This window comes from Poecilia mexicana, unplaced genomic scaffold (genome assembly GCF_051168715.1).
Source record: "Poecilia mexicana isolate PSO_F unplaced genomic scaffold, ASM5116871v1 scaffold_16, whole genome shotgun sequence".
NCBI classification, from domain to species: Eukaryota; Metazoa; Chordata; class Actinopteri; order Cyprinodontiformes; family Poeciliidae; genus Poecilia; species Poecilia mexicana.
The window spans coordinates 30836340-30863773 of NW_028263385.1; the positions used below are offsets into that span (position 1 = coordinate 30836340).

At 39.2% G+C, this 27434-nt stretch overlaps 1 protein-coding gene across 3 annotated transcripts; it reads right to left on the bottom strand.

Moving 5' to 3' along the window:
• Positions 1-1790: 1790 nt before the first annotated feature.
• popdc1 (popeye domain cAMP effector 1) lies at positions 1791-24562 on the bottom strand. 3 transcript variants are annotated; one of them, XM_088013835.1, is made up of 8 exons: positions 24382-24559; positions 22781-23038; positions 19621-19745; positions 19009-19196; positions 18600-18708; positions 17746-17913; positions 17518-17659; positions 1791-2551 (listed from the first exon to the last, which is right to left on the bottom strand). In XM_088013835.1, exons 2-8 carry the CDS (start codon positions 23001-23003, stop codon positions 2427-2429), a joined length of 1080 nt encoding a protein of 359 aa, XP_087869961.1. In that variant the 5' UTR covers positions 23004-23038; positions 24382-24559; the 3' UTR covers positions 1791-2426. The 3 variants fall into 3 exon arrangements, with proteins under 3 accessions (XP_087869961.1, XP_087869962.1, XP_087869963.1); XM_088013836.1 differs by lacking the exon at positions 1791-2551 and adding an exon at positions 13535-13935 and having other exon boundaries at positions 24382-24562; XM_088013837.1 differs by lacking the exon at positions 1791-2551 and adding an exon at positions 13942-14530 and having other exon boundaries at positions 24382-24561.
• Positions 24563-27434: the final 2872 nt, after the last annotated feature.

Below are 27434 nucleotides of genomic sequence, written 5' to 3' on the forward strand. Positions count from 1 at the left end.
TAAATATGTATTGATATTACTAAATAATTTATTAAATAAATTATGAACGGCTGTGTGCTTTGTAATATGCTCTTTATACATCAATATCAGAATATTCCATTCCTATTCTATTGTTTTAGCCACTAAGCATATTTAAATACTTAAATAACTTAAATAACATACTTAAATAATACAATTGTTTATAAATGTAGCTTTGATAGCTGTTTGAATAAGGTTTCCAGTAACAAAAAAGCGTGTTATGATCGATTAAATGCGCTGATCCGTCACTGTGCCTGTTAAACACATAGGACCGAGTAGAGTGGTATACCGCTCCAAGATGGCCGCCCTAAATCTCGTCAGCGACAATAGGCGACAGCGGGGCATGAGGCGTCTATCCTTATATTATGTCTATGGTCCGCCCTGTCGCCACCCACAAATACATATTAATGTAAATTAGTATAAATACCCGGAAGTCTACCAACACTTGAAGCAATAACCATGGCAACATCCTTGTTTGAAGCAGTTAAAGTATTTATAATTATAATAATAATTATATATTTTATTTAAAAGGTGCTTTAAGAGTACATAATGTCACCTCACAAAAATAAAAATACATTGTAAAGAAAAAATATCTAAATTAAAAAAATAAAGAGATCGTGGAAATGCCTTTTTGAACAGCAGCGCGTTCAGCCAGGATTTAAAGACAAACAGAGAGTCTTTGAGTGGGAATGTGGACGTTTATTCTAAATAGTAGAATCATGTGTATAAGTTGTACATTTACAGAATAAAGATGCTTTATGTCCATAAGGCGCATTCACAAAGCGGGCGGCTGGACCGGTACCGGTACCGGACGGCTCCTTCTTTAGGTTTTACTCAGACTGATCATCCTGGAGCTCTGAGTAAAACCTAAAGAAGGAGCCGTGCGGTAACGCTCATAAACCACCATCATCATTTCCCATCAGATCAATATGATCTCTGATCAATCGCTCTCTCTGAATCCTTCTGTTTGCGATGTTCTCCATCAGAACCAAAGAGCTCCACAATTACGCGTCTCACCTTTGCGCAGCTACTTATACGTGTGATTGCATACACACCTTGATCAGCTTAAAAATAATCAAACCTGTTGATTATTTTTAATCAGCAGGTTTGAGTTAATCTGCTGATCCAAGCCCGTTTTCTTCTTTTAGTGAGAATGAAATTACCCCGCATTTCATGCACTTCAGCTCACGGACCAATGTGTTACATCCTTATAAGACAAAAACGGAGGAAAAGTACTATTTACATTTGAGCGAGGGTTTCACATACTTTTTATTTTCTTTATTTTGTGTGCATGTTAGCTTATTGTCTGTGGATAAATGGGTTCAGTTTCATCGTTTACGTTTAAACAATAAAATAGAATCATGAAAAACTTCGGTTTGGTGCTTCTTGGTCTAAATAACACCGAATGTCATCAGATTTCAGTGTATTTAGGTGAGTTTTGACGCTTTGTGGTTTGATATTGTCCACAGAAAAAGTTTGAGTGGCTGCCGTACATTTTCACGCAAGCGAAACAGTGTGCGTATATACGCAAACTAAATTTTTATACATGCCGACTTTAGCGTAAAATATGGGACCGCACATTTTTTTGTGCGCACGACTGAGAACTGTTCTTATAAAGCCTTTTATTTGTCCTAGTTTCTATCTGTAACTCCACCCATCCTGTGGTTTTACAAAGAAAAAGTGTGTGTGTGCGTGCGCGCGCGAGCGTGCGCGTGTTCAGCCTCGTGACTACGTGCCATGGTACTTACCCAAAAAACTTCAGAGGTTCCCCATTATTTGAACATGTATTTATTCATAGAATTACAATTGTTAGTGACACTGATCATTTCTGAGTTATGCTTCAACACAGTATTCTGAAATGATTCAGTCATGTATTTAATCAAATAAACACAAGAGGGCACTATTATCTGACTTAGGAGGGAAAAACTGAGTTGATGGCAGATGACAAAATGTGACGTACTACAACAGTGACTGCCAACAGAACAATGACAGCAGGTGCCAAAGCTGAAAGAACAGAAATACAGCAAAATATAATAAACCTCAGAAGCATAAGGAAAAACAGCTACACTAAAATACATGGTTTAGTAAAGTCTTAAATACAAAGACCTAGTGACAAACATTTGTATTCTCTGATATTTCACATAAATTCCTTCAAACCAAGAAGTTGTCTTGATTTTTGATAAAAATACATATTTTTGCAAAGATTAATTTGTAAACAACACAACACTCAAAAAGTACAAAGGAAAATAAAACTCATGCTTTCTAATAAACAAACATTGTGCATAAAGGATGCTTAGAACACTTGAACACTTTCTTTGTTTACTGGTACTGGCAGGTATCAGTAAAGTAGTCAGACTCTAAAGGAAGTGATAAAATACTCGTGCTGCTAGTTGATCTTCACCTGATCCCTACACTTCTTTGGTGGAAGCTGTGTGCTGCTGGAAAGAGGAGACGGATTCTTCAAAAACATCGTCCTCCATGCCTTCCTCTATAGGCCTCATCTTAGTCGAAGATTTGGTTTCAGGTGATTTTTCTAGAAATATAAATATTACAAGAATTAAAATGCACATTTCTTACCTGGGGTTAGAAAATGCAAAACTGAGGACCACTGATTATCAGCCCCAGGGCTCCTCGGCAGCTCTGGGAGTGTCTGCATCACAACATGAAGAGCTCTTTCATGGAGCTGGGTGTAGCGCATGACATAAAATTTTGAAAGCCATCTTCACCACATTCACTTTTATCAGATGGTTTGTTTCCTTCTAATGCAAATAATGGTTTCACACTTACAGCTTTTTCTCAAAAATGGAAGAAAATTACACATTATATGATTTCCATGTATGTCATCCTTTCACCTGCATGCAAAGGTTATAGTGAGTAGTTTCCATTATGAGACATTATTCTAAGTATTTGTGACCCTTGAATCCTTTATTATAATCTTTTTTATTCAATGCAGAATGATTTTATAGCACTCTAAGGTAATGATTTCTAATAAGAACCAGTTGTACAATTCTGAATTTATGCATACAGGCTCAAATATATTAATTAATGTTATCTCAAGAAAGCTGCTTTAAACCTGTCTGTCACTAGAGGACCCAAATTTGGGTCCTCTAGTGACAGGGGTGTCAAACTCCAGTCCTCAAGGGCCGCTGTCCTGCAACTTTTAGATGTGCCTCTGCTGCACCACACCTGAAAAGAATAAGTAGGTCATTAGCAAGGCTCAGGAGAACCGATCTACACAGGGAGGAGGTAATTAAGCCATTTCATTCCACTGTTTTTTACCTGTGGCACATCTAAACACTGCAGGACAGCGGCCCTTGAGGACTGGAGTTTGACACCCCTGTCATTGTGAATGACAACCTGAGACCAACAGGTTTGTTTTCAAGTAAAAATATACAAAAAAAAGTGAACTGAATAAAGAGCTGTAGTTTTGTCCTGCTCTCTGAAAGACCAACGGAACATAAGCTATACTTTGATTTTTCTGATTGAAATGTTTGTTTTTAGAATTTGCTTCTCTCTTCCTAAATGTTTCTATTATGACTTCCTTTTTGTGGTCCTTAAATGTTACTATCCACTATAAACATAACCTTTAACCAGTCAGTATTAGGTAACAACAGTTCAACCTAAAATGATTGAGTTTTCAGATAAAAATGTCGGTGTTTGGTGATGAGGTCCAAGTTTCTGGGGCTAGATGGCCTCTTTGCCATCACCTAATCTTTAACTCCTTCCACATATTGTGTAACAATTCAGAATATTAACTTTACTTGCAGCAGTCCTCAAAGGCCGCTGTCCTGCAGTTTTTAGATGTGCCACAGGTACAAAACACTGGAATGAAATGGTTTAATTACCTCCTCCTTGTGTAGATCAGTTCTCCAGAGTCCTGCTAATGACCTAATTATTCTATTCAGGTGGTGCAGCAGAGGAACATCTAAAAGTCGCAGGGCAGTGGTCCTCCAGGACTGGAGTTTGACACCTGTGATTTACACAATATGAGAAATAGGCTGACTTTGTGAATAGAGATGCTATTTTTTCAGTCTAGTCTCTTTTGTTCTTTTATCAATCTTTAATTTAGTTTTAGACAACAACATTATCTTCACAATATTAATCCACCACATTTATATAACAAACATGTGAACATCAGATGCACTGTGAGACTAGGAATCTTAACAAAACAGAAAAAAATATGATATTGCAAGTTAAGAACAAAGCTAAAGTCTAAATTAAGAAGACACACAAATGATCGTTTTAAAATGATCTGATGCACATCACCCTCATAAAAAAATAAAATTCAAAATAAAATCATTTTTTGATCCCAAAGGGAAATTATATGTTGTTGTAACACATTAATTCTTCCTATTGTTATTAGTCATGGCTGTTTTGCAGGAAATATCTCCTGTAGCAGTCTGTATTACACGGAATCTGAAGAAGCCTCCGACTGAAAATATTTCATTTTTCCAAGTCAGTCTCATGAAGGGGATGGTCAGTGTTGTCCATAATTTTAATGACCTTATAAAGAATCCTTTTTTGCCTCATCATCTCCAGAGGTTCCACAGTCATCCCCAGAACAGAACCAGAACAGAACCAGCCTTCTTTATCAGGTTGTTGAGCCTTTTTATGTCCCTGGTTCTGATGCTGCTTCTCCAACAGATGATGGATGAAGAGACGACGCTCTCAACAACAAACTTATGATTTAATAAAGTCTGAAATCAAAGGCCTAGTGACAGCAGCACTAGGTTTTAGTAGCAGCAGAAAACTATACCATGTGCCACTCCTGTCAGCTAAAAAGCTACAATTAGAGCAGGCTCATAAAGTCTTAGCTTCAGCTGGAACATTCAGATTTTAAGAAATGGGTGTAAAAGTATGAAAGCATGGACTAATGCTGCCTTGTATCAATTGTAATTGATTCCCTGTATCATGTGTAATGATACAGGGAATATTTTGTACATTAGTGTCGACTGAGCACTATTTAAACACCACAGCATATCCTACAATTATTAGTCATCTCAATCCAAAAGAAAATAATTGAAATCTTTGGATGAAGTTGTTTGTTTGCCTTGCTCTGTTTGGCGTATAAGATGTTTACAGGATCCAGAAGAAGCCGTGTGTGGTTGTTTTAAGACTACAGGCAATATGCAGACACATGGAGAAGACATGTGGTTCTTAACTGAATGTGTTACTGACTGTAGGAGCTTCTGTATGTGGAGCCACAAGCCACCATCCTTGGTTTAACTTAAGGTTAGGCCTGAGCACATGGTGGAGTTTTATCACTCTTTGTTCCAAAGTGGCAGGTGGGTCAAAATCTGAACAGTGTCTCTAGACCTGATCCCCTCCACCTTTGCTCCTTCCTCCTGACGTCTCCCACTGCAGGGAGGGACACACTGATTAGTAATGCAGGGTTTTAGTTGCTGTTGTGGTTCTGCTGACATTTCTTTCTTTGTCTTCTTGTTTCAAATAATTTGTGATGTTCATTAATTTCTCTCTCTGTCTCTCTCGCTGATGACTCCAAAGATTCTTGGATATAGCCCTGATTCAACTACAGAAACCTAAACAATACTAATTATTTAATTAGTAATAAATTATTAATTATTAATAATTATGTAAGCCAAACATTGATGCAAATTTTGATACCCAACACTGATATGTCTGGACTGCTTTGAGTCAGTTGAGCTTTCTGAGTTATCAAAAACTTTAACTTCTTCCAAACCTTCAACATGTTGGACTCTGTCTCAGTCAAATGATTTAAAGAACTGTTCCCTTTGATTACAGCCTCCATTTTAGATATGATAAACCTATCCTTAGTACATGGGCACACTGGCTTTTAAGCTGAAATTAAACCTTTACTTAAGAAACCTTATTTTGATCAAGATGACTTAATAAATCACAAGCCTATGCTTAATCTCCCTTTCATATCTAAAATTCTTGAGAAAAGAGTTGTTAATCAAGTGTTAGAACATTTAAATGTTGGAAGACTTTCAGTCAGGTTTCATCAAAGTACTGAAACTGCAGTTCTGAAAGTTACAAATGATATTCTCTTGGCTTCAGATAACAGACTTGTGTCTGTTCTGGTTATGCTTGATCTCAGTGCAATTTTTCATACAGTCGACCACAACATTCTCTAAAGGCTTGAACATGTAGGTATCAACGCAACAGCACCAGGCTGCCTTAAATCCTAGAAATGAAGCTCTGGGTATTTCAACTAAGAGGACCACATCAGATGTTACCAGTCCTCACCCTGCCTTAGCCTTTCATTAATCTTATTTTGACGAACCTCTGACTATATAAAATGTTAATAGCACCCAACAAGTTAGGACAAGACTGTTAAATAAGGCAAAATACGGATTTGAAGAGGTTAAGTCATCTAATCATGAAGAAGTTGAAATGTTTGATGTCAAGTGAAGAACTTTAATCAGGTCAGTAGGTTTGTGTTTGGTTACAGAAAGTTGAGTTAGGGGGAAAATAAAGAGGTGCTCTTACAACATTTCCATGGAAGTGCTGTGTCTGAGGGAGCGGTCACAGCTGAAGGTTGGACAGGAGGACAACTGTCAGAGAAACACTACATATCATCTGAGTGGGGAAATTAAAAACACTACAATGAGCTTACAGTGGGAGGACCTAATTATACTGCAGTTTGTAAATAAATGACGACAATGGAGAAGCAAAAACACGAGTATAATTCCACAGACCTTTTGTTGCAGGTGAAAGAAAATGGAGACAATTCTACTTTGATATCATAAGAAGATTGTTAATAAAGGCTCTTTCAAATATTGAGGTGAAAAATAACATTCAATGAAAGTTAAAGTTTGAGTCAAAGAAGCAATATGGGGAAGTCTGAACGTTCAAAATCTGCCAACTATAATTCCAAACAAGTTGAGACAGTGAAAATGGCATGTTCTGGTTTAATTTTCTAACCCACATGTAGAATCATATACGAGAAGCCACATAAAGAAATTGTATTTATTTTCAAATTAAGATCAGATTGTACAGGTTAAAAGATCTTCTTGTTTTTCTGGAGTGGGAAGGTCATGGGGACAGTTCCGTCTGGAAAGAAAGTGGTATTAATAACAGCCAGAAATGAGATGATCAAAGAGGGATAAAGCAGAATAACTGTACTTACTCTTGAATAGATCTGAGTGGTACATTAGGGGGAAACAGCCAGAGTCCGGTGTGGTGAATGGATGATGATAATTCCAGAGGTTAGAACGCGAGCAGCGGTCATATTAGAGATCCAGAAGACTGATGGAGCAAGGCAGAGGGATAGAAATGGTATCCTGCTTTCAGGCAGGTGAACTTCCCGGTACGATCAACAGGAAGCAGTGATGGGTCCGGCAACGCGTCGGCGCATGCGATCGTGTGCATATCGCTATAAGAAAGTCATGTGACCAATACAGGAACTGTTTCAAACTCATAGACATAAACACATAGACCCTGTCCCAATACTCACACCATAGACATAATATAAGAATAAACGCCTTATCGACCGCTCTCGCCTATTGTTGCTGACGAGATTTAGGGCGGCCATCTTGGAGCGGTCCACCACTCCACTCAGCGTTATGTGTTTAGCAGCACAATGACGTATCAGCGCATTTAATTGATCATAACACACTTTTTTGTTACTGGAAACCATATTCAAACATCTATCAAAGCAACATTTATAAACAATTGTATTTTTAAAGTATTTTTTAATTGTACTGATACATAGTTCAGCATATTTAAATATGCTTAGTGGCTATAACAATAGAATAGGAATGGAATATTCTGATATTGATGTATGATGAGCATATTACAAAGCACACAGCCGTTCATTATTTAATAAATTATTTAGTAATATCAATACATATTTATATAAATATACAAACACAAATAAATAATGATTAATACCGAATAGATACATGTTTATATGTACATATGCATATAAACATGTACAGCCTAATATAAATGATCTGTCGGCTGTTTTCCAGAGTTCCAGCTTCAGAGATTCAGCAGCTGAGATTGAGTCCAAAATGCGATGAGATTCATCCGTGCTACAGTGAATCCGTCTCTCTTTATAGATATTTCCCACTTCTTCCTACCGCAGTGAAGTTAGTTTCAAGTTGGATATTCGAGCTCCGCGGAGTAAGCGGCGTTTAGCTCAAGGTTGATCCAATTTATGAACGCTAATGTCGGCCAGCGGTTCTCCACAGGCACATACATTTGTTTTCCATTTTAAGCCATTTTCCATTTTTTACGAATTTTTTTGGTCAAAATTTAGTATTTTCCTCAATAGCTTCCATCCAGGTCTTGTGACCCATTGACCCAGAACCAGTGTGAAATTGTTCTACCAGTCTGTATAGATGAGGCACACTCATTTATATTCGATTTGAGTCCTTTTTATAATTTAGGTATTTTTATATTAGCTTCTAGGTCATCAATCAAATTTTATTTGTACAGCACATTTTAGCAGCAAGGCATTTCAAAGTGCTTTATGTAATAAAAACACAAAAACACAGAGTCATGCAACATAGAATCAACAATCAAAACATTACATTAAGTTAAGAGCTGTCATTAAATTCGTAATTGATTACGTTTCAAATACAACTAAACAGGTTTTTAGTCGAGATTTAAAGGCTCTCAGTGTTTCAGCTGTTTTACAGTTTTCTGGAAGCTTGTTCCAAATTTGTGGTGCATAGAAACTGAATGCTGCTTCTCCTCGTTTGGTTCTGGTTCTGGATGCAGAGCAGAACCAGAAAACCGGAGGGGTCTGGAAGGTTGGTACAACAGCAGATCTTTAAGGTATTGTGGTGCTAAACCGTTGAGTGATTTATAAACTAACAACAGTATTTTAAAGTCTATTCTTTGAGCTACAGGGAGCCAGTGTAGGGACTTTAAAACTGGTGTTATGTGAGAACGAGGGCAGGAGTTCTCACTAAACTGACCCAATTACTCGAAATCAGTGTAAAATTGTTTTAGTAGCCTGGAGCAATGAGGTACGCTCATTTTTAATTCATTTTGACCCATTTTATTATTTTTTAGGCAATTTTATATTTAAAATATATATTTCCTATTTTCTCTTCACCTCCATAGGCTGCCACCTTATCGTGATGAAAGGGTTTGAGTGTTGAAGTGACTCTAGGAGTTATGCTGTCAGACGCTTCATACCCCTTGTAGGGTCACCCTAGAGGTCTTAGGTGATGAACCAGACAAAGAGTAGCCCAAAGACCCTTTATGAAGAGCACAATCAATGGATACAGTGTCCCCTCACCTGGACGCAGGTCACCAGGGCTCCACCCTGGAGCCAGGCCTGGAGTTGGTGCTCCTTGGCAGCATCTGGTGTTTGCCAAAACACATGGAGTCTGGCCAGGCTCAGCCCAAAGTGGGTTCACCTTCCCATGGGCTCACCAACTGTGGGCCAAAATAGCTGGGTGCAATGTGGGATGTTAGAAGGCCGAGGGAGGGGACCTTGGCCTTCTGACCCTGGGTGATAGACTTTTTATCAGTGGGCATGAAGGTCACCTCTCTGGTGGGAGCCTGAGCTGGTGTGTGAGGTTGAGAGGTTCTAACTAGAAATAGTCTCATCTCATCGCATGACCCGAGATGAGAGCCATGCGCTAATTAATGGAACATTAATTAACAATCTGATATGTAGTGAGAAAATGTAATGTTTCAGTTGTTGGCTGTGTTTCTATGACTTTGTATTTTTGTGTTTTTATGGTGTAAAGCTCTTTGAAATGCCTTGTTGTTGAAATGTGATGTATAAATAAAATTTGATTAGATTTTTTGATTTGGGGGTTTTCTGTCCGAGGCCACGTTCTGCACAACCGGGGTTCTGAAGGGATCCATTTTGGTGGCCTTGGGATCACACCTCTGCTTTTAGCAGATGATGTGGCCCTACTGGCTTCATCGGGTCGTGATCTACAGCTTTACTGGAGCAGGATGCAGATGAGGAGGATCAGTACCTCCAGATCCAAGGCCATGGTCTTGAGCTGGAAAAGGGTAGAGCGCCTTATTTGGGTCAGGGAAGATTGTCCTGACCCAAGTGGAGGTGTCACGATCCGTGTTTCTGTGTGTTATTTTTGAGTTTATTTTGTGTGTAGTCCTGTTCCCTGTGAGTCTCTGTCCTGTCCTTCCCGTTGATTGTTCCCAGGTGTGTCTCGTTCCCTTGATTACCTCTGTGTGTATTTAATCCCCCATGTTGTCTATGTTCTTCGTCAGGTCCTTGTTTATGGTCAAGCGTATGCTGTCTGCGTTTGTTCTGTCCGTCGTCCCTGTAGTATTGGTTAAGTCCTGTGTCATTGGTTAAGTCCTGTGTCAGTGTCAGCTCCAGTTTTTTCGGTCTTTGTTTTCAGTGCTACCGGCGATTAGCTGTGTGCTTGTCTGTCTGCTGTGCCGCCTGTTTCCTGGACTGTTACCGAGCAAAATCATCATTAAATTCATCTTATTCCTCATCTTACCTGAGTCTCAGCGTCATCTCCTCACCTCACCAAAACCACTTTATGACAGGAGGAGTTTAAACATCTTAGGATCTTGTTCACTGTTGGAGTTCATTCATTTCTGTCTCTGTTCACCACCCATGTCCGTTAACCAGTTTCAAGACCCGACCAGAACCACTCATTGTAAATGACCTTGAGAAATAATGAGATTTGGTTATATATAAAAACAAACTTTAATGCTAAAAGATGATCAAATTCCACAAGCCATACTTATCATCCAAATGGAACTTCATGCTTCTGATGTTACATTCACCGTCAGGCGTTGGGCCAAGTGAGGCAAAGATTGTAGCAAGTTTAGCTTTTTATTCATCTCTGCAATCTGGACCCTCCCTAAACGGTACTCTAATCAGTTTAAGTCTGTTTACATGTGACTGCCAGCAGTCACATGTAAACATGGTTATGTATGCTGCAGCGTGTTAAGAGGCTAAGAGAGATGGAGGAAAATACAGAATCCATAACATCAAGAATGAGGGCAAAATGAAACGGGAGATCAATAGAAGGATTGGTGCAGTAAAGTGGGCGTTGTACCAGTCTGTCATGGTGAAGAGAGCTGGATCGAAAAGCAAAGGTCTCGATTTGCCAGTCGGTCTATGTCCCTACCTTCATCTATGGCATAGGCTTAAAGGTCTTGACTGAAAGAACAAAATCACAAACACAAGCGGCCAAAATTTGTTTTTTCCATGAGATATCTGGGCTCTCCCTTAGTGATAGGATGACAAGCTCAGTCATCCAGGAGGGACTGAGAGTAGCAGTGGTGGAGAAAGAACTCAAAAAATGTACTTAAGTAAAAGTACAAATACACAGTCAAAAATGTACTCAAATAAAAGTCAAAGTACCACATTAACATTTTACTTAAGTAAAAGTAAAAAAGTACTGGCTTTTAAAAATACTTAAGTATTAAAAGTAAAAGTACTTGCTGAATACATAACCTAATCACTAATAACATTAAGTGTACTGATCGTATTTAATTTTAATATATCAGAAATGTGCCATTTTAATGAACACTACCACAGATTAAACATGTCCTTATTGTGTTTATTCTCTGTAACAGTTTAGACTTGGATATGTGATTTTATGAATCATAATTTCAGGGATGGAAACATCTTGTCTCCTGTCCTAACATAGCATGAACTTTATTAGTGACATTTATTTAGAAAGAAATCCAACAGAAAGGGGATGGAAAGAAGGTGTGGGGGGAAGACATGCAACCAAGGAGCCACGCAGCAGAGTTGTAGTCAAGACCACCGAACCCGAGACCAAGACCAGCGCCCTGTGCTACGTGACACAATAAAATTAAGTTTACCTATCAAAATTGGTTCTCAGATTGATCTGAAAGATCCACATTCCCATAAAAACACCTAGATGTTAAATACTTAGAGCTGAAATATATTTAACCAGAATCAATTAAAACTCATTTCATTCTGTTTTGCTTTCATCGCTGTGCTACAATCCGCAGAGGTCTCCTGCCATCCCTAGAAAAATAACACCCTGGGCGGTTGCCCATATTGCCCATGTCAGAAACCACAACTGAAACATCGCAATTAGTGACAACTTTTTTTCATCACAGATGCAACATGTGTGTCTCTGTAGAGCTAGCTTTGCTAGCATCACGTCCACAGATCTTACCTTTCTTTAAGCTTTCCTTCCAAGTGACGCTAAAAGTTGGACGAAGTCCCCACCGTCTGTGAAAGCGAAGCGCTGCTTATTTTACATGTCGCCATATCTTATGATTTATGCAGCGCTATTATATTACTAACGATTAGACATCTTCTCCCGCTCAGAGGAAACCACTGCGCATGTCTGGAGCTCCGCGTGCGAGTAAAGGTGGAGGCGATGGGTGACAACAGACACTAAGTCACGTTATGCTTGGATTTTACGGCGCCACCTTAAGACCCTGAACTTCACATTTTAACGGACAAAAAGAGCAACGCGACTTAGATGTAACGAGTAACGGGACGGTTTAGTAGAAATGTAGTGAAGTAGAAAGTACAGATACTTACTGTAAAATGTAGTGGAGTAAAAGTAGAAAGTATCCATTATTAAATCTACTTAAGTAAAGTACAGATACATGAAAATTGTACTTAAGTACAGTAGCGAAGTACTTGTACTTCGTTACTTCCCACCACTGGAGAGTAGAGCCGCTGATTTTTCACTTCGAGAGGAGCCAGCTGAGGTGGGTCAGGCATCAGGTTAAGATGCCTCCTTGACGCCTCCTTAGTGAGGTCTTTTGGGCACGTCCCATCAGGAGGAGGCCCACAGGAAGACCCAGGACACGCTGGAGGGACGATGTTTCTCGGCTGGCCTGGGAATGCCTTGGGATTCCTCTGGAGGAGCTGGAACAAGTGGCTGGGGAGAGGGAAGTCTGGGCCTCTGCTGACCCCGCAACCCGACTGCGGATGGCCGGCCGGCCGGCAGGCTGGTTTTTCTTCAATAGCTTATGGGTCATAAGACCCATAAGTTAATTGGGTCTTATTAACTCAAAATCAATGTGAAATTATTCTACTAGACTGGATAGGTGGGGCACACTCATTTTTATTCTATTTAGCCCTTTTTATTCCTTGTCAGTGGGTCACATGAAATTTAAGCTATTAAACACAAATCATATTTTTTAATTTGTAAATTTAAATTATGTAAAAAATGGATTAAGATCTAAAATGGGGAAAAAATGAGAGTGACTCATCTCTAAATTTTGACAAAAAAATTCCTAAAAAATAAAAACAAATTGTTAAAATAGGAAACAAATGACTGTGCCTCATCTATACAGGATACTAGAACAATTTCACACTGGTTCTGGGTCAATAGGTCACAAGACCTGGAAGCTATTGAAGAAAACATTATATTATTTAATATTAAAATTATTGAAAATATTGTATATGACTTTAAAATTTTATAGATGCTATTTTGGCTCATGTAAAAGCATGAATTAGCACTGACAATTAGTTAGTTGGTTTCAATTCAAGGGATTTATTAACATTTGTTTGACAAAAGTGTTTGGTTCGGTAATTTGTTGATAGTCCCTAAGTGAACCTTCGGGCGATGTGGCCGGGAGCGGTGGAGAACCGCTGGCCGACAGTAGCGTTCATAAATTGGATCAACCTTGAGCTAAATGCCCCTTACTCCGCGGAGCTCGAATATCCAATTTGAAACTAACTTCACCGCGGTTCTCTCAACGCAATTGATACAATTTTTTCCACTGGAAAACCGGGTAAAGGGGAACCCTCATGTCCCAACGGGACATTCTTCGCTGGATATATGATGGATTCTACATGGAAGTGGAAGACCGTGTGTCTGATGATGCTGTCAGTCGAGGATGTTGAAGATGTGTACATGATTGGATTCACGATAACAGGTTTTCTGCTTATTGGAGATGGCGCATACCTGGCTTATCGAAATTTCGGAAGATGCCAGCTGCAGTTTTGGCCACTTCATGGCTGCCGGGTCCGGTTGATGTAATCTGCAGAGCGATCAACACTCAGACTGAGATGATACGGGAGCTGAGCCGCAGACTGGGAACGATCCTGGAACAGGACCGAGGCCGGGCAGCGGATCTCGGACTCAGAATGCAGGGCCGTGCAGAGACCACTAAAGGGGCAGGTGCTCAAAAAAAAAAAAAAAAAAAAAGGGCACATCTAACCGCCTTCTAGAACAGAATATTAACAAAGTCATTCAGCTTTCAGAGTTTAATAAACATTGATAAATTACAAAATTGTGAGATATACAATCAAAGCTAAGGAAAATCTCTATATAGAGCATACAACTATGCATATGTAAAATGTTTTATTAGTAATTTCTTTCTGCAGGTCTACTTTGTTATAGGAAAGTATTGTAATATTCAAACCTGCAATTTAGCAAGATATGTAAATCAGAGCTGGACCACCAGACATAATTTGTCTTTACAGAATTACACTATTAAAAATATAAACAAGGGCCCAATGCAACCTTTTAGTGACTGTAATCTATAAAAAAGAGCTGCCTGTTTTCTACACTTGCAGTGGAGATGAAGATGGTCCATTCAGGAAAGCAGAGCTGCATCAAACTTTAAGGTGGAACTGCAGAAAAAAAGAAACAAAAACAAAACTTTAATTGTTAATGCATGTCAACATGAGAAAGGAATACTGAGTTTTGCTTAAAAAAACTTTGTTAAATTAAAATCACACATTTTTGTCTCATGAAGTGAAAAAATTATTTGCAAAACAAATTTATATGCGCTTGTCATAAATCTTTTCTTAAGTTTTTGTTTGTGACTCAAAGTTTTGCTTGTGATTCTCACATGACGTCAGGGGCAGGGCCCAAAATAGCAACAAAAAAAGATTTCTGATGTGTGCAAATAAAGGTTTGTTTGGCAAATAACTTTTTAAGTTCACGAGACAAAAATAAGTTATTTAATTTTTTTAAAAGTTTTTTTAAACAAAACTTTTTGTTTTAAAAAAAGAAATCATTACAATTCCAAAAGTTTTGATTACAATTTAATTTTACTTAACTGAGGTTAGTTTTTTTTTTTTTTTATTGAATTAATTGGGGAAAAAATTAACTTCATACTCTGTGAACCAGACCCTAAACTTACATAAAGTCTGGATTGAGTTTTTTCCCCTTAATTAATGACACACTTTTATTACATACATTATATCTATCATGGTAATTCAGGGTGAGTTATTTTTAATTCTAAATGAATATCCTTGTTGGATTTTTATTTAAGTGCTATTCTCCTTCAAGACACATTTACCTAACGCCAGAATAAATCGAATGTAAATTATGCAGCAAAGGAAATTAGACAACATATATCCATTATGGAGATGGTCGGTTTTGGACGGCGATATGCCCCATTGCATAAGCGATACTGAAGAATGACTGATATCATTAACGATTCAGGGAAGAAGCTTTTCAGTTATTTTGCTTTGCTAGCAAAGTTGTTAGCTAGCAGCTAGCTAATAGCATAACAACAACAGCCTAATGTCTGTATGATAAAAAATACTGAATCAATAGATAAGAACAGTTTTTCCTCACCTGTCTCCTCCCGCTCAGTAGTTCTTCAGAGAAAAGCAGACGCAGAGGCCTGTCAGTGTCTGTGGTATTTCATTACCTCTCTGTTTAAACCGCTGAAGCAGAAACGATACTTCAAAATTTTCTGTCATCTGACAAGTAGCAAGTCTACTCCACTTTGTTCACCAAAAACTTTTTTTTTTAATTAATCAAAAACTGATCTGTAATCTGGAACGTTCGCTACGTTGAGCTCCAGTTAGCCGCTTTATCTCACTGTGCGAGAGGCAACTGCATCATGCATCACTGGCAAAAGGTCAAAGGTAACAAGGTGACCTGACCGGCTTATTATGTTGTACAAATAACCCCCAACAAAAGAACAAATAATTTTAGTACATGTTATTATGTGTCAGAAGAGGGCTTAGGAAATAATAATACAAAAAAAAAAGAAAAACAAATTGACCAAAAGGGCACTTGGGGGCAAGGAGCAAAAGGGGCAGGTTCTCAAGCCCCCCTCGCTCCCCCTCTGCACGTGCCTGTCAGAATGGATATGGTGTGACCTTGGAGAATGTTGTTCACTCGGATCAGGCGGAATACCCTACATTTGGCTGTTTGGATTTGCCACTGAGAAGCACCAGCGAGACTTTCAAGGAAAGCAGTAAACTGATGTCAGCCTGACCTAAACAAATTTCTGCTATCGGAATCTGGACCCAGGGCTGGCCTTGGCTGGCCAGCTATCCTCCCCTGGTTGTTATGTCTAAAGAAGACTCTGTTCTGCTGCCCCCCTCCCTGAGAACATCTGTGGGCCCTGAACTGATAAGCTGGTGGTGAACTCTGACATCATGCTCACAGACAATCGCAGACAATCGCGTGCTTCAGTTAGGGTTCATGGTCTGATACACACATAACTCACATGAGACCCATAAGCACGTCACACCTCCTCCTCGTACCCGACTTGTTTTGTCTATATGTGTTTATATGTTGCTTATGTCCCGAGGTTTTTTTTCTTCATCTCAAGCTCTGCCCTGCAAAGAGCAGAGTGTGAGACAGGTGTTTTTTTTCCTCTCCTTACCTGATGTTTTTCTTATTTGTCCTATTTTCTCTGCAAGGGAGGCACCTGTTGGGCTGCGAGGCCTCAGCCAACTATCCCCCGTCCCATCACCCCCACCCCCCTTGTGTTGTTGTGTAATGGATGGTTGTACTGGAACTGCAATTTTGTTGTCTTTCTGACAATGACTATAAAATTCTTCTTATTCTGATTCTGACAAATGCTTTCTCTGTTTAATTGCTCTATTGTTCTTTTTTGTAGGTTCCTGTTAAGTGCGGTGGTCCAGTGAATGGAAATGTTAGGTCATTGACTCTCACTGAAACTAGAAATGTCAGTTAGTCTGGAGTAATACTGGAATACTGTGACATTTAATTAAAACAATACTCTTTTTGATGAAATATTTTTCACATTTCCTCTAAAGTGCATCTATTTTTTATTGTGCTAATTTTCATAAGCATGTTGCCTGTAAACTTTTAATATATAGACAGTTTGTATAATTCTGTGATAGTATATTGGCAATGTACTCTTGAAAAATGTGAATATACTGAATACACAATGCATTTTTTTTAATTGTACAGTGTATGGTAACTGATCTTTCTGTGTTCTGCAGTACTGTAGTGTGTATGAAGCATGTAATGTACAAAGTGGCAAAGCAGAATAATAAGACATTGATAAGTAACTAAAAAGTGTACTTCTGATAATAGCACACTCAAGCACAATGATGATTAGTGTGGCTTCAAGTATGCTCAAATATGTTAAAATGTTATATACTTTGTATATTTATTTTTCACAAGGGTTAATCCATCGTCCATCCTCCTTTTTTAATTTTCTCAACATGAACTTGTGGCAGAGTGTAAGAATGAGCCCAAACTCTTTCTAAGGATACTATAAATTCTAGAGAAGTCCAGTAATCTACTGTTACCTTAGATCTTCAGGCACATTACAGGCAGAACTTATGGCCATTTAAATAACCACAAAATAGTATTGAAGTGAAGGGATAGTGACACTTACGGAGAGATGATCCAGCAGATCCTCCTCGTAGGATCTGGTTAAGAACATCATCTGTGTCACTAGTGCTCGCCATGCTGTTCCTCATCTGCATCATAGAAAGCTGAGAGCACAGGCTGGGCTGACGATCCATCTTTTTCACTGCCTGGAACACAACCACCACCAGCAGCAAAGTTCTGGTAACACAATCAGTAAGAAAACATTGTTGTGTCTTTACAAAGTTATCCTCACCTTATCGCTGAGTGTGGGATCATTTAGAGTGTACAGTTTGTTGGTGATGTCCTTGCCGATGAGGTACTTGAACACCTCATTCAGGAAAGTGTCTGATTCTAGGAAGTAAGTGAGCCGTTCTCGAGACCAACACAGGAACTTGCAGTTCTCTTCTGCCACTATTGTCACCTATCAGTAAGAACACATCAATACAATTTTCACTCATTTCCAAAGTTGGTACTGTAAGCATCTACAGTGCCCACATGAACATCAGAACTGAACCAGTGTATTGGAAAATGGTGGGCTGGTTGGGGAATGAGACTGTCAGGCAAGAAAAATTACAGCAAACTTAATTTTTTAAAGGATTTTCTTGCCTCTACTGGCCTGTATTTGACAGTGAGTAGTCAGGAGAGTGGATTATGAGAGAGAGAGGGAAGACATTAGGTAATGGTCAAGAGGCTGGGACTCTTGGCCAGAAGTCGGACCTCTGATGGCCGAGTAGAGGACAAAGGTCTCTGTACTTAGGTGGTATGCTTTCCCCCTGTGCCTCTGCCATGCCCTCAACTTATACTATAACTTGAATTTTGGCTTCGAAATTCTGCAGACCTCAAATCAGACAATTCTTTGTGGGATTTATTGAGCAAGCTAATCCTATCCCTGGAGGCCCCACTTTACTACTACCAGTATTTAATGGACTTACTGTCCATTACTGCATTTTGGTTTCTTGCAAGACCCTAAACTAGTCCATGCACTGGGAGGTTAGAGCTTATCTGGTTACAACACAGACAGTTACTCAGTCTAGGCTTGAGTAGATCATGATGTCATAGGCTGGTGTATATGCATATTTATGTTTTCTTTGACTTTCTGCTTTTTACCTGGAACTTCTCCCCTCTGTGCATCTCAGTAGACCTGAACTCCGGAGAATCAATGAATGAGTTGGTATAGATGTTGTGGAGGAAATGACCTCGATATGACACCTTCATCCTGTGCCAAAAACATTCAATTAACAATTCTTATCAATTTTATAAACTACTGACAACAATCGTCAATAAGTGTTACTATTGGTAAAACCTTGAAGACTTAGCCTTCCTACTGACCGGTAGATGCATAAAGGAGCAAACTTTTTTGATCCCATAAATATTTATAAATGAAACTAAAAAACCTCAAGTAGTTAAGGTAAGTATGGATGCTATAGTTTTCTGCCAGGAGCCATGATTATTCAGATTATGCTTCAGTCAGGAAGTGTGAAAGACTGTAGCTAGCCATGCTGCAAACATAACTTACTTTCCTTTGAGCAGGATACTGAGGCGTTCATCTACAGAGGTCTTGTCCTCAGCAGCATATGCTTGGCCTTTCTTCAGAGTCTGGATGGTGCAAAACTGTCCTGTGAGCCTCTGAAACAAAGCCTCCTGCACATGGAGAGGCTCAAACATCCGCTTGTAGACAGCCCGCAGCTCCCTGTCGATCTTAATCTGAAAGAGCACATTCACACCCCCAATTCATCCTTATAATAAACTACAATTACTTAAAATAATCATTAATGAAAACAAAAAAGCTTTCTTGGGTATATTGCTTGTAAAAACCAATTTGAGAGACAGTGACTAGATAATACAGCTGAGGGCAAAAGAAGGTTTCTTTGCATCTTGCTATGAATCTTGGTCTCATTCTAGTGACTTGATGGAGATCCATTACTTGAACAGTGAGTCCTGATGCTGCCTGAAGATTCTTAGCATACAAATGGGTCAAATGTCAGAGGACATGGTGACCATTAGCTTAGGTAGTGATGGAAAAACTAAAGACTGTGCTTCAGTATTAATATTTTATTTCCCAACTGTAAGAAGTAATGGTAACAATATGATGAAGAGAGAGCATAGAGCATGGTGATGCAGAACTCACCGGCCTGCGCTTATATAGGAGAAAGAATAAGTGCATGAAGTTGACCACCAAGAACACCACGTTCCAAACCATCACATCAAGGTTGCAACGATACAAAGTGGCCCAAGCAATGAAAAGACTGCATCCTGTCAAAATAAAGCAAACAATGAAGCAAATAAAGGAGTGCAGGTCCAGCCAATTAACCTCTGCATGCAACTCATAATAAAATTATTCTGTGCAGCTCATCTCAACCCAATGCAATGGAAGAGATGAATGAGGCAATTCCACTAACCTTCATTGGTATGCTGCTTATTTAAGAAGAACTGGTTAAAGGTGTACTGTAATGGTAAGTAATGTTCATGGAATTAAATACATTTCTCTTCTATTTCAATATGTCACTTTATAAGCAATATATTTTTATATATTTATTAAAATCGTCACTGCATCCTGACAGGATAATATGAGACAGAATCTGAGAAAAAAAATCAAGCTCCTCTGCCTCCTCCCTGCCATCTGAAGAAATACACCACTCCTGGTCAGAAACAACCAATCAGAGACAGAAAGAAGGTATCACCCTTGTGTATGCACTACTCACACCCTCCACCATGATCTCTGCTGAGCTACAGCTGGTTCACCACAACATAACCAGCCATGAAGGCCAGGCTAGTTAGCATCGCCACCAATGATGGCAGAGACATTGTTTTCCTGGAACTGTGAGTTGTTGTGAGTAATCCTCCCAACCCCACTAGTGACAAGGATGTATAGAAAATGGATGGATGGATGGATGATAAAATGTGGAAAAAAATGTATGTGAAATACGAATAGATAAATATAATTGAACAATCTGACCAAATTCGTCTTTGATTTGGTCATCCAGCTTTATAAAGTCTCTTAGAGCTAAAATCTTGTTGACGTGTTTGTTTTGGGAATCTTACAAACATGCTGTATAATATTTCCTTTTCATCTTTCCTAGATTACTTCCTTTTGTACTCCAGGACATTAAACATTTGTGAACCTTTAGGATCATAAATCACAAGACCTTACGTTGCCTAAAGCAGGTCTTTGTTCATTTAAATCAGACAAATTCATCAGGTACGAATGAACCACTGCCTCTCAAAACCAGTGATGTGCAGTCAGGGGAGGAAGGTCAGGCAGTGCCTCACCTGTAATCCTTACAAGTTAAATAGGTGCATGAGAAGTAAAATAGATTCTAACAATTATGACAAAAAATACATTTTTACACTTGATATTTCTTTAAATATTTTTTTATTGGTAATATGTCAATATTTTTATGGTCAAAAATCGCTGAATTTATGCATTGCCTGTTAGAAATACATTAGAAGACCAGGGTGAGGCAGTGCAGTGCTGTGCTTCACCCTTGGTGGCGCTGTGTCACAAAAAAGCAAATGAACAGTTTGTTGCCGAATGCTTATTGGTGCTGTCCCAATATTGCCAATATATTTATAAAACATGTTTATTTACATGTTTCATATAAGCAGAGGTTCTGCTGTCTGTCTATTTAATGAATGTGAGAGACAAATTAGTCTTTCTGACCCGTCTTAAATGAGCAGTAAAAATTTGCAGGGTGAGGCAGAAAGTACCGTGCCTCTCTGATAGGGGGCAGTACTGAGCCTCGTAAACACAAGAGGCAGCAGGTGCTCTTCTTCTACTTATTGAACAGATTGAAAACAATCAGAAAAATAAAGAGAATACAGCTGGAATTGAACCATTTAATCCAACTCTCTTCTTTGACTACCAGATTTTTAAAAATTAAAGGGAAATGAGGCAGAAACAAAGACATTTTTTTACAACAGAGTGATATTTCTGGAGAACGATAGCTGTATGGACTCATAAAAATAAAGGCAAGTTCATACATGATTAGTCATTTTAATGTGAAACAGGGAGAACAGCCTAAGTAAACATTTCAAATCAAGTCAAACGTGACCTTTTTATTTCATCTTTTTCTTGCTACCATGTTGAGTTATTGATTAAAGTATAATTAAAAGCTTTAACTTGAGCTCAGTCATAATTTTGGTGTAGCTTTGAATGTGAATGTCTGTATGCTAACATAGTGTACAGACATTTCCCACTTTTTGTTTGGTCTCATACTTTGAGACAAACACTTTAATCTCGCCTGCAGCTCCATCAGATGCAGTAATTTTTTTTACTGCGTTAAACAAAATAAAAAAAGAAAAGAAAACCTCTCTAATACACAAAGAATAGGGTAAGTATGGTCTAAACTGGGATCACATCCCATTTTGCCATGTCTTTCTTTCAACTGCATTACACAAGATTAGGGATATACAGAGTATCAAAGGTTTTAAAGCACAGCCTACAAGGTGGACCTATCATTCTTTGGGCTGAGTGGGGACATCTGGACCGGTGGTTTGGTTCGGTTGTGGTCTGGGTTCACTGAGCTGCACCCTCTGATCTCTGGTGGTGGGCAGACAGCTTCAATTAAGTAATTATCACTAATATTGTTATTACTTTATTATTAGTTGCTGTTTTCTTTCTCTTTAGTAGTAATAATGTAGTAATTTTAACATCATCTTCTTTTTTTCTCTATTATATCAACAAGCACTACAAATACCCAAGCACTGTTCAGGACTCTTGTCCTGTTTCTTTTTTTTCTCTTTAAAAAAGAGAAAAAAGATGCACTAATCCTGTGACATGATGATCCGGTTCACTGAAGTCGCATTGGCAACATTACCATTTCAAAATTTATTATTTCATTTTTATTCATCTTGAATCCAGCAAAGCTCTGCTAGTCCTTACTAGGTGAAAATGAAAAAACACTCAATTTCCCATATTTCTTGCTGTTTCCTGTCTCCAGTCAATCCAGGCAAAGATAAACAAAGTGGAGAAGCTTTTTCCATGCCACCCCCCCCCCCCTTATTCTCCAGAGTGGAACTGACTCAGCTAGAGCCTTTTAAGGCCTCAGCTCTGGTGGTGAGTCAACAGTAGAATAAAACTTTTAAACAACATATTGAAAAAATGTAAAACCTCAACACAACTTTGCTGAGATCATCTCAGTGTTATGTTGCCCAGTATACTTTGAATTAAAGTCTAAATATTGTGAAGTGTAATATTATGATAGGTACAGCTCTCTGCTGTGTCTGATGCACCATTATCATCAGTGAAATGCCTTCAGAGGAGGTTTGGGGGGTGTAGGGGGGCTGACCTGTCATCAGGAGGAGGCGCAGCAGAATCATGTGCAGCCCCAGGGTGGTGGGAATGAGCAGGCCCAGCAGCAGGGACAGGTTCCCCAGATGGAACAGCATGTGATGGACCTGCTCCCACTGCTGGCAGGAGGTGGCATTGACCTCCACAGCTGGAACCTCTGGAGTGGATGAGGTTAATGTGGGCAGCATGGTGAGGAAGGAGGTTGGGTCAGGTGTAGACATCGTGATGGAGCTTCAGCCAGAGGACCAGGACAGGACTGCAAAAAAGGTGAGAGAACTGCATAAATATAAGGTTGACAGTAACTGACCACTTCTTTACTGGTGCTGATGCTGGACTCCATCTTCTGGTCAGCTAGCAAACCCACCATGTAGCAAAGCACGAGAAAACTTTGCCTCCGGACACTTCTGGAGCAGATGTGCAAGTGGAAGAGATATTTGTGTCTGTTCGAACCTGCCTAAATCCCCAGAATTAACTAACAAAAGTGTGGATTTTATACTTCAGGAAAATTTCTAATCCGAACATAAAAACACAACAAGTGAGTTATGTAGCAGGTACAGGGTACAGACTGAAGGTTTACTGTTCATGTTCTTTATTCTGGGATAATTTACTGATAAAATCTTCATGAAGCATAATTATTTTTGGATGAATCTCTGCTGAGCTGAACCATCCCATCATGTGCTCCTACACCAGAGGTTCCCAAACTGTGGGGCGCGCCCCCTAGGGGGGCGCCGTGTCATTGCAGGGGGGGCGCGGAAGCCGTCTGGATGAAAAAAACAAAACAAAACATGAACGCTGTATGCGCTGGGTTTTTACCTTAGAATGGCCAACTCTCTGTTATTCCTATGTAAATTTGATACAGTAGAGGCTTCCACACTTCCCATATTTGTGTCCTCTGTCACTTTTATCAGCAGCTAAAACTGTTTAATCAGTTGTTAACATGTTGTAACCTGTTTTTCCGAGCCGCCTTTAAACGCAACATGAGCGCTACGACGCTCGCGCTGGGTTTCCACCTGTGAAGGAGACCTGCTGCTGCTGGGCGGAGCTACAGGTGTGTTAGAATCACGGCAGCAAACCAGCAAAACACAAAGAACTTTTCACAGTTTTTCCCTCCAAACTAACAGACTGAGTTGAGTGAAGCTGCTGGATGCAGGTAATGTTAGCTAAAAGATGACTAGCTAACATCAATACAGCACCTTTAGCTTAATAAGTACCTTGTAGGCTACCGATGTTGGTGTCTATTTTCACCTACGTACATTCATTTTGCCCCCCAAAAAGTTTATCCCCCCTCCGCCCCCACACGCATCGTTTCAACCAGACAGCCATTTGTAATCCATAGGGGGGGCGCAGAAAATGTTTGGAAACCACTGGGGGGACGCAGAAGAAAAAGTTTGGGAACCACTGTCCTACACAGTGAAGTGTCAGAGAAAGCTGATTTAGCTGTGCTGGAACAGCTGCAGCCTGCTCTGTTCCCAGCGCTGCCAAGGCTCACATGTAAAAATAGAATCGGAAACAGTTCTGCACTCACACAACATTTCCCCCCCAACTCCAACTTTCCAAATGCTTTCCTAAGGACGATGAGGGAAACAAGAGGCTTCTTACCGAGTATGTTCAGGGCGAAGACAGAAGAGCGCTTTCTGCAAGCGGAGCGGAGCGTTTCTAGTGACCGCAGGTTGGACCTTCTCTCGGTGTCTGCATAATGTGCATCGCACATTCCACAGAGCTGACAGGGGGAGACTAAATTGGGCAAGCGAATGAGAGCTGTACCGGAAAGGTCCCAATAGGGGGCGACATGTCACATTGGGACCTGAACAGTGTTGATGTTTTGTCAATCTAGGACTTTAGAAAGCCCGTTTTATTTTGCAGCAGTAAAATCACAGATATGCAGTGGTGGGAAGTAACGAAGTATAAGTACTTCGTTACTGTACTTAAGTACAATTTTCGTGTATCTGTACTTTACTTAAGTAGATTTAATAATGGATACTTTCTACTTTTACTCCACTACATTTTACAGTAAGTATCTGTACTTTCTACTTCACTACATTTCTACTAAACCGTCCCGTTACTCGTTACATCCAAGTCGCGTTGCTCTTTTTTTCCGTTAAAATGTGAAGTTCAGGGTCTTAAGGTGGCGCCGTAAAATCCGAGCAATAACGTGACTTAGTGTCTGTTGTCACCCATCGCCTCCACCTTTACACGCACGCGGAGCTCCAGACATGCGCAGTGGTTTCCTCTGAGCGGGAGAAGATGTCTGTCTGATCGTCAGTAATATAATAGCTGCATAAATCGACATGTAAAACCAGCAGCGCTTCGCTTTCACAGACGGTGGGGACTTCGTCCAACTTTTAGCGTCACTTGGAAGGAAAGCTTAAAGAAAGGTAAGATCTGTGGACGTGATGCTAGCAAAGCTAGCTCTACAGAGACACACATGTTGCATCTGCAATGAAAAAAAGTTGTCACTCATGCGCTGAATTAACTTGAGTGAAGTTGGCCCCCCACCTTCTTCAAATTAGACAAAATTGGTGTCAAACGTTTGTGCTACGTTTGTGCAGCAAAAATTTTCGTTTGTGCCGCTATCATTTTAAAGATATAAAGAAATGTTTCCAGAGGTCATCCAAAGTCAACCAACCCCGCACGTTCTTCATATCAGAGAAAATGGGTGTCAATCAATTCAGCTACATTTGTGTTGATTTGTGCAGCAAAATTTTTTGTTTGTGCTGCTTTGGCTTTGAAGATATTAATGAAAGTGTAAAGGTCAAAAGGTCAACCAGCCCCCCAACTTTTATGAAATCCAACTTTCTTTAAAATGATAGCGGCACAAACGAAAATTTTTGCAGCACAAACCAGCACAAACATGGCACTAATGTTTGACACTGATTTTGTTTGATTTCATAAAAGTGGGGGGGCTGGTTGACCTTTTGTCAGCTAACGGCAGAGAGCTCTGTGTATTGTGGCACAGAGATGAAAGCAAATCGGAATGAAGAAGAGTTTGAACTGATGCTGCCTAAATTTATTTCACCTCTAAGAACTTAATATCTAGGTGTTTTTATAGGATTGTGGATCTTTCACATCAATTTGAGAAGCAATTTTGATAGGTAAACTTAATTTTATTGTGTCATGTAGCGCGAGGTGCTGGTCTTGACTGGTCTTGGTCTTGATTTGGTCTCAGGTTCGGTGGTCTAGATTACAACTCTTCTACGTGGCTCCTTGGTTCCATGTCCTCCCTTGCCAGTTGGATTTCTTTCAAAATAAAAGCCACTAGTGGCAAAACAAGTGAAGTTCATGCTATGTTAGGACAGGAGACAAGATGTTTCCATCCCTGAAATTATGATGCATAGAATCACATATCTAAGTCTAAACTATGTTACAGAGAGTAAACATAATAAAAACATGCTTTATCTGTGGCATTGTTCATTAAAATGGCACATTACTGATGTATTAAAATTAAATACGATCAGTACACTTAATGATATTAGCTAGGTATTATCCAGCAAGTACTTTTAATACTTAAGTATTTTTAAAAGCCAGTACTTTTTTACTTTTACTTAAGTAAAATGTTAATGTGGTAGTTTTACTTAAGTTGAGTACTTTCTCCACCACTGCAGATATGATACTGTCTGCTTGTTAAGCATTTCAACAAGTAGATGGCATTCCTTCTAATGTTGCAAAGTTTCAAATATTTTCCATTTCTGGCATTAAAGTTTTAAGAATCTAGGGAAACTATTTAGATAACAAGTTCTGTTTTTTTGAAACATAACTCTATTTCAGAGAGTTCTGGTTGGAGACAGAATCTACAAGTCCGTATGTGATGCATTAATGTAATTATTTATGTATTAATGATTTATTGGTTGCCTGTTGTTGGGAATATTAGTTTAATTATACTAATTTCAATGATGTTTAACTTTAGCCCATGTTGAAAATTAGACAAATCATGATGGTTTTGAGTCGGCCTCAATTTAGTTTAGACTTAGACTAATGATTTAATCAATATATAACTTGATCAGTCGAACATTTTTCTTAGATATAATGAGCAAATTTGATTAAAATTAGTAGTAGGTTTTTTATATTAGATGATAGTCTTAAGAACTGTATGTCATATATTCATCTGAAAAATGTTTTTGTTCATTATAACTAAAGAAGTTGAAAACTAATCAGAAAATATTAAGTGTGATAGATGTTTTAGTACTAAAATGGCTCATGTCTGTTTTATAAGAGTTTGAAGATATTATATGAAATATGCTAATTTTTATAATCAAATCTGCTGTTTGATTCCCTGAGTCAGAGGTCAGGAGAGATCTGTGCAGTTCAGGAACCAGTTTGAGGCAGTTTGAAACAAAAAACACGGATAGCTGATGAACTTTGGTCCTGCTTTCTTGAGTAAAATGTTTCAGCATGAAATGAACACATCTATTGTTCGTACCTTGGGAAAATGCACAAGGAGGATGGCTTAGACAGCAATGAATTCATCCCTTGGCCTTGGCAACACCTGCATGTCTCTGGCGTGCAAACAGCAACACGTCTTTTACGGGTTGTTTGAGACCACCTCTAAACGGTACATTAGACGCATCACACAGTAAAGAGCCCACCTTGTTATAAAAGTAAGAGAGCTAAAGCAGCTGGTCAGATCACTGGGGTGGAACCGTCTTAACTGCCAC